Consider the following 8,313-nt stretch of genomic DNA (forward strand, 5'->3'; position numbering starts at 1 on the left):
TTACAACTTTTTCCCAGGGGGAAAAAATTTACCATCGTTAATTATATTGGAAAGGAAAAATAGAATAATAAAAATTAATAGATATGGTTAAAGGGAATTGATAGTGGATAATTAGTAATTGAATTAAAAGCATTAAAATGATACTAATTTAAAGAGATTTAATAATTTGTATGATAGTGGTGTGAATAAAAAATAATAAAGATTAAAATTAAATAGGTTAAGAAAGCATAAATTAGATTAAGAGGGAGTCAAATATAGAAGGAATATTATGGGTAGAATGAATTTAGGATTAATGTAGGATGGAGGTTATTTTAAATTTGAATTTTATTAAGGAAAATATTAAATTAATTAGGATTAAGATAGTATTAATTTTTTTAAGAATAATAATTAAAAATTATAAACAAATAAAATCATTTAAAGGGAATGGAGCAAAGGTGAGGGGAAAGGGTTTGAAGGACAAGGTGGTCGCGAAGATAGAAAATGGATAGTAGGTTTCAAAGAGTGGCTTAACTGATATTTATTATCTAGATTAAAGTTGTAAGGTGGTTTGGATTTCAAGGGCTTACCTAATGATTCAGTTTGAATGAAAAGGGGCAGAGATCAAGATCTTATCAAAACAAATATGGAGTTTAGTTTTATGGGAGTATTCAGTAATGGTGGATTTGGATATATAGTTATGTAGACGTTAGCCATGTGTTTTTTAAGTTGGGATTGGAAGGATATCCCAATTGATCAGGGTGGATTTGGATATAAAATTATGTAGGCATCAGCCATGTGCTTTTTAAGTTAGGATTGGAAAGATCTTTTAGTTGGTTCTATGTAAAACATTCCATAGAACAAAGAATCTTGTGAACTATGAAATTGAGCATAAAATTGTTTTATTTTATTATTATATTCTACTTACTCTAAATTATTGAGTGGATTTTTGCATGTCTCCTTCTCCTAACAGCAAAGCAACATGTCTCCTTCTCGTCTTCAACGGTCTCCATCAAGAATTACACTTTCTCTCCTCCTTCCAATAAGCGGACGAAAGATTTACGCCCGCCCTGCCGAAACTCTAGAGTCTCCGTAAATAATTACAACTTTGACCTACCCTTCCTGTTCCTTCGTTCTGTCTCAGCACGCAGAGACTTTGGAATTTTGGTCACTAATTACACCGCTCATCCCTCTAATAATCACAGAAAGGGAGGTATAACTACATCTTTTGTTCTCCTTCGTGGAATAAGGAAGCATTTTCGAGCACATTAATTTGAATATTGTTTTGGTTCAAACTTGAATTTATATTTTTTATTAAAAAAAATTAATTAATAAATTTATTTAAAATATATATATATATATATAATTCAAAATTAACAAAATATTTATATTTTTTATTTATTTATATGGAATGTAAATTGAGTTTAGCTTGAGTAATTAGGTGGAATAATTGTTATTCGCCATAAAAGATTAAATCTTGTAAATTAACATGTTGACACTTTAGAATAGAATAACTATGTTGTGCTGTTAAGTGAGTGTATTGAATGCCCAAAATTTCATTGCTCCAAAGGTTTGTTCAAGTATTCTAGATCCAAGAAGTGAATTACATGAGAGCAATGTGTGATTTTGTGCTCAACTTGTAGTTGACATGTGTTGTTCTTAAATAAAAATAAAATATTCTCTACATAGTAAAACAATGTCAGTTATAATAGAAAACAAAAATGAATACCCGTGTTTAGTTAGTTTTAATTGAAAGCATTACAGAACATAAATAATCCCAACCTCACTACCCTCACTCAACCTTTTATTAATATTACAACCCAATGTGGTAAATTATTTCACTCACACTTAATCATAAGAAATAACATAATTTCTTATCAACTTTAACAAGATATAAAATAATTAAAAGTAAAAAAAAGTGTGAATAAAATATTTAAACCTTATAGATTCTAAAATATTTCACTCAAGGATTTAAATAATTTTTTTGAAGATCTATGTTAACTATATATATATATATATATATAATATTTTAATGTTGTACAAAATAAGATATTCAATGTCCAAAGAAATAAGTAATTAAAAGTTGAAAAATAAAATAAAAAATATCAAATAATTCCTAATAAGAATAATAAGGAGATGTGTAATTCATTCAATTCTTAATATAAAAATGATATGTGACATTTAAAAATATTCATAATAATAAACAAATTTAATGTGGGTTACTCATAAAATATTTTAATATCGAAGATCAAGTAATATTGACATAGACTTAAAAATATATTAATAACCAAGAAAATTTAATGTGGACAATGTAGTCTATAGATAAAATGTCTTTTTTTTTTTTTTGACAGAAACGGTTATGGAGTATTTGTATTCATCTTGGCCTGAATGCCGAAAATCTGATTACATTGAGGATGTCTAAATTCTGTTGCATCTCACTGCTAAGAATGAGAATGCAGCTGAAGCTTGAAGACTTCTTCCTTGATAAGGAATTTGTAGATTCGATTTCAGAAATTTTTCCCCACTTGAAAATGAAAACAAATTTATTCAAAAGCAAGCAGTAAAACATGGCAATAATCAGCTTATGGGTTGGGTTCCCATAGTTCTTCTTCGTCTTTCATCTTGACCCCGGCAGGGAGGAGGGCAACTTTGTTGGCTTCAATGTCCGCGTCTTTATTATGTGTTCTCAACACATGGTAGTAATTCAACTTCTGGAAAGCATTTTCCAAGCCCTTAATTCTGGAAATCAGCCTTGCTAGTTTAAAATCCAAAGCTGGGGAATTGGAAACCATTGCGTTTATAATGATCTGGGAGTCAACTATAACATTAGCTTCATTTATATTCAATTCCTTAAGGATCTTGAGGCCTTGAAAGAGGGCTAGAGCCTCAGCTTGAATGCTAGATGAGTGTCCAAGCCCCCAAGCAAAGGAATGCATTTTTTCCCCAATTGGATTTACAGCAACACCTCTTACACCAGCTTTGCCCGGATTGCCCTTAGCTGCCCCATCAAAAAAGAGGGAGTGCCTTGAATGTGATTTGAGCCAGTCTTGAAAGTCAGTTTCAGATTTCCTTATTTGCCAGTCTTTAAGAGGAGGGACGTTTCTAACTACTGATTGAAATTGCAAATCAAGGAATGATCCCCAAGCAATGTCCTGTTGGCTGAGATTAGAATCATATTTTATATCAGTCAAACACTCCTTTAAATGACATTTAATCTTGATTTCTAAGACCCTGTGATTCTGATTAGAATTTCTGAAAATTCTTCTATTTCGTTCTAGCCATATCTGCCAACAAATAACCTTTGGAAGGACAGCCCATGCAGTTTTGATTATCTGGTTTTTAGGAGGGGGGCCAGGATATCTGATTGCCCAATCTGAAAAAATATCAGCAGTGGAACAAGGAAGCAAAAAGTTGGGATCCAAAATGTGAATGAAGTAGCACCAGATCTGCTTAGAGTAGATGCATTCAAGGATTAAATGGACTGTTGTCTCTGCATTTTCGTTGCACAGTGACCAGATGGAGGGACCGTAGAATCCTTTTCTCTGCAAAATTCTGCCATGGCAAAGAAGCCAGGCGAAAAAGTCGACTTTGGATCATGAAGGGAAATGCCAGACTCCTTGCTAAGGTGCTGGGTTGGGGGGACATATGGCCTCTCATTCAGCTTGGCATATCCCATGGAGACAGCATAGCCTCTGGCATTCGGCCCCCAGCATTTCAGATCTCTTTTCCTGATGTGCGTGGGTGCCAAACCATGAAGGAGGTCAAGCAACGTGGACCATTCGTTGGTCAGATGGGTCAGCACCTCAATTCGTTTCCATCCTGCCCAAACAGCATCGCTCCAAAGAGAGATATCCCACAATGAACACAGCCCCTCTCTATCCATCCAGCATCGCAGCGCTCTAATGGAATCTCTGTCTCAATTGGGTCCATATTCATGATTTTATCAGTCCAGATGTTGATCTTTTTGCCATTTGCTGGGATCCAGTAGGAGTGTGCTTTAATTAAAGGAGCAGCTTTGGCATACAACTTGAGAAAAGATGAGTTAGGCAAATGAATCACATTGTCTAAACAGCCCTAATGAGGACCTCTAAAGTATTTTTTCCAAAGAGCCAATTGGGCCCAGCCAGGCTTGGGCGCAATGATCCTCCAGATAATCTTAGCTGCCATACCCACATTCTGTTGACAAAGGTTTTTGAAATTCAAACCGCCCTCCCACAGTGGCTTGGAGATGGTTTCCCAACTGATAAGGGGAATCTTGTTTTCATTCTGTTTTCCTCCCTTCCAAAAGAACTTCCACATTAACTCTTCCATTTTTTTTAATATGATTACTGGAGCGAGAAGCCCAGCAAATTGAAATAGAGGTAGACTGGTAAGCACAGATTTAATTAGGACAGATTTTCTAGTGGTATTGAGCTAGGAATAACCCCAGGCTTGGATCCTAGTCTTGAATTTTTCAAGCTGAGGGAACCAGTCTTTGCTTGCAGGTCTCTTATGAACAATAGGAAGACCCAAGTATTTGAAAGAAGTCTAAGAAGAGGAGGCTGCAAACCCCAAACATCTAGAAATAGCGGAAAGCAATCTGGGCAAGGTGTTCTAGTTGAAGATGTGACATTTGTTCTTATTTACAATGCTGCCTGAGGCCTCACTGAATTCATCCAAAACTGCTTTAAATTTAGAGGCAGTGGAAAGAGACACAGTACCCAAAAGCAGTGTGTCATATGCAAATAAAGCATGATTCAAGTTTTTGACCCCTCTTGCAATACACAGTCCATTAATATCTTGATCTTGCATCTTTTTGTCTAACAGGAAGCTGAGAACAAAGGCTTGGATGACAAAAAGCAGAGGGGAAAGAGGACATCCCTGCCTAAGTCCTCTTGAAGCTTTGAAAAAATCAGTGGCTCTTCCATTTACAAGAGGAGCAATCCATGGCTCTGAGATGCATGCCTGGATCCAATTAATGAAGTTTGCTCCAAAACCAAACCTGGTCATGACTTTTAACAAAAAGCTATGATTTACTCGATCAAATGCATTTGCTAAATTATGTTTAATCACCATACCTTTTCTTTTCGAAGAAAACTTGAGTGAATTGCCTCTTGAACTAGGGTGAAGTTGTCCATGATCTACCTTCCTTGGATGAAGCCTCCTTGATTCTTCGGAATTATTTTGGGAAGAATGTACTTCAGTCTATTTGCAATTACTTTAGTGATTAACTTGTACCCAGTATTGCATAAGGAAATCGGATAGAATCTGCTGAAGTTGTTGCTGCCTTTTTCCTTGGGTATGAGGGCTAAGAAAGCAGAGTTTGTGATGCCTCCTATTTTCTGAGTATTTTGAGACTTTTGAACCATTTTGAGCAGATCCTTTTCAACAATTGGCCAACAAACTTCGAGAAACCTTGCAGAGAAGCCATCCAGCCAAGGGGCCTTATCCGGATCCATATCAAAAAGGGACTTTTTAACTTCTTCTTTCGTGACTTTGGCCTCTATGATCTTGTTCATACAAGGAGAGATTGCAGAAGGAATAATGTCTAACAGATCTGAGTATTGGTGCAGATCCTTTCCTTCACTGTACAAGTTTTGATAATGAGAAAAGTTTGCTTTCTTAATGTCTTCAAAATCCTTGTGAGTGTCGTTATCCTCCTTAATCTCAGAAATGGTGTTGAAGCATTTCCTGGCCTGGGCTTGTTTGTGGAAAAAAGCAGTGTTCCTGTCCCCTGCTTTGAGCCAGAGATTTCGAGATTTTAACCTCCAGTATTCTTCTTCAGCTAAGCAGGCCTTATGGAAGCGTTGTTGCAGATGGGCCTCTTGATCTAACAATTCCTCTGTGACTATGGCATTCTCCATATGAGTTTGATGTGTGGCAAGAGAGGCTTTAATGGCTTTTCTTTCTATATCAGGTTTGGGCAGGGTTTTAACCCATCGTTTTAGGACTCCTTTTACCCTTCTAAGCTTTTCCTCCCAGATAAAGAAAGGAGATCCTTTGACAGGTTGACTCCAACATTCCTTGACTGCTTGAATGAAGTCTAGCTCCTTGACCCAGAGGGGACTAAATCTAAATGGAATAGGACCCAGATCAAGATGGGCTAGGAGTTCTAGCTTTATGGGCTTATGGTCCGAGATGCTACTAGCAAGAATGTGCATTCTGGGTTCTAAACCTAGTAACAGATAGGAGCTTTGAATGAAAAATCTGTCTAATCTGGCAGCAATATGACCAGGGCCTATTCTTTTGTTAGACCAAGAGTACTTACCAGAAGAAGGCTTGATATCCAGTAGGTCCCAATCCTAAATAAGATCCTCTGCCCATTCCCTTGCAGGATCTCGGACTGTGCTGCCTCCCCTTTTTTCAGACAAGTGAAGAGTGAGATTGAGGTCTCCAACGATAATTATATTTTCCAGGTTCATCAAATCTGCTTGGTGCCTTATAGAATCCCAACAATCCTTTTTTTCCCCGACATTTACTAGAGAGTATACATTGAAAAGGCAAAAGATTTCCTTGGTATCCAAATTCTGCATTTTCAGCAGCAACCAGTGAGTATTACTAGCCTCAAAGATGACTGCAAATTTGTTGGCATTCCATAGAGTGCCAATCCCTCCCGAGGCGCCTCGGGCAGAGATTGCTCTTGCTTCACTTTTAAACCAAAGTTTCTTGCTTGCTTGTAGGAAGACTATGTCTTCCGGCTTAGTCTCCTGGACGAGAAGTATGTCTGGGGTTTCTGTTCTTATTAGGCTTCTCATGGCTTCTTCCTTAACTTTTCTCCCCATACCTCTACAATTCCAGTAGATGACCTTCATTATTTATGTTTCTGGTGGGCTCCCTTGGAGCCTTGGGGCTGTTTTTTCAACATCCCAGGCTTTGAGGCTAGCAGTTTTTCCAAAGATGGCTGGCTGCCCTGTAGCTTATCTTTGTAAGTCTCCTGCTCTCTTTTTTCTGTGTCAGTTTTACGGCCTCTTGTAGATCTTCTTACTGAGGTTTGGGACTCTCCTATTTCTCCTTCCTCCTCTGACTCGTCCGTTTCCTGCTCTTCTTCCTTATCTTCTAAAGTCATACATTTGGGGTCTTCAGCACTTGTACCTTTAAGAGAGGTTGAGGGGGTACCTTTGCTTGGAGAGACTGATTTTTGGTTCTCGATCTCCTGAGAATATTTTGTCTCCTTTTGGACCACGACCTCCAGGGTGTCCTCTGGTTGCAAGCTAAGAGGATCGAACTTGTTTTTTGGAGCAGGTTTGGGCGGGATTTGTTGAGTAGAGGACTGATGAGGTCCTTTGCCATTAGGGCCTCCCGGCTTCTATGTCTTGAGATAAGGTTTGGGGTGCTTGACTTGATTCCATCCATTGTCCTTCCCTTGCACAGCCTCATTGTTGGTCGGGCAGCCTCTGGCGAACTCGCCATAAACATGGCATTTCTGGCATTTGAACAACAACTGCTCATAGTCCAGTTTATGCAAGTGCGTCCAGCTTCCGACATTTATTATGATGGCCTCTGGAAGACCCACCTCCAGATCTACTTCTACACAGATCCTGGCGCAATCATATTGGTCCTTATTGTTTGCTCGGTCTATAAATTTCCCCAGGGAATTTCCAATGTGCATTAAGGAGTCCCAATTCCAACAATGCACTGGGAGGTTTGGGAGTCTAACCCACACTGGGACTGCTTTGGGCACATCAACTACTGGATCAAAATCCGGAGTCCATTTATTCAGGTACAAACCCTGAGGGCCCATGAAGTAGGGGCCATTTTGGAAGATCAGATCTTTGTCATCCTTTGAAGTGAATTCGAAGAGAAAGTATCCTCTCCCCAGGAAGTAAGAGGTAACACTTTCTTTGATCAACGACACCCAGTTTCTGTTGACCCAGCTCTCAGTGGTTTTTGGAGACGGCCATAGCCCAATGAACTGGCCGATGAGATCCCGTTCGGCCAAAGACAAAGCAACTTGGATCGGGGTTTCTGGAGGAAGGGAGATCATAGGAATATGATCCAGCTTTTTTACAAATTTCGTAGCTTCAGAGTTCTTCTTCTTTGGGAACCCTACTAAGAGCTGATTGAAGGCCTCAGAGGGCGAGAGCGGCAGAGGAGAAGGAAGAGGTGCCTAGGGAGTGCTCAGCACCTCCATGGCCGCAAGCCCTAGGGAATGGGCCTGTCAAAATCTAGCAGGAAGCAGCATGGTCCTCCATGGACCAATTCGCCCATAGAATGATGTAGAGCCCCAGGTGGACATCCACGCAAGGATCAGGGTAGCCGAGAGCAGGCGCGCTCTTGTCTTCAGGATGCGTAAGATGCGGGCTCGAGGGTTTGCAGGTCGGGAGCCGAGTTGCAGAGCTACCTTCCCGTTACGTACAT

General features: G+C 39.0%; 1 protein-coding gene across 1 annotated transcript; it reads right to left on the bottom strand.

The window, feature by feature from the left end:
* Positions 1-7,261: 7,261 nt before the first annotated feature.
* On the bottom strand, positions 7,262-7,939 carry LOC149150031 (uncharacterized). Its single transcript, XM_089442671.1, has one exon. It carries the CDS (start codon positions 7,937-7,939, stop codon positions 7,262-7,264), a length of 678 nt encoding a protein of 225 aa, XP_089298797.1.
* Between the last annotated feature and the right edge of the window lie 374 nt (positions 7,940-8,313).

This window comes from Pinus tabuliformis, chromosome 9 (assembly GCF_031772625.1).
Source record: "Pinus tabuliformis cultivar Carrire ecotype Pingquan chromosome 9, CPIR1, whole genome shotgun sequence".
NCBI lineage: Eukaryota > Viridiplantae > Streptophyta > Pinopsida > Pinales > Pinaceae > Pinus > Pinus tabuliformis.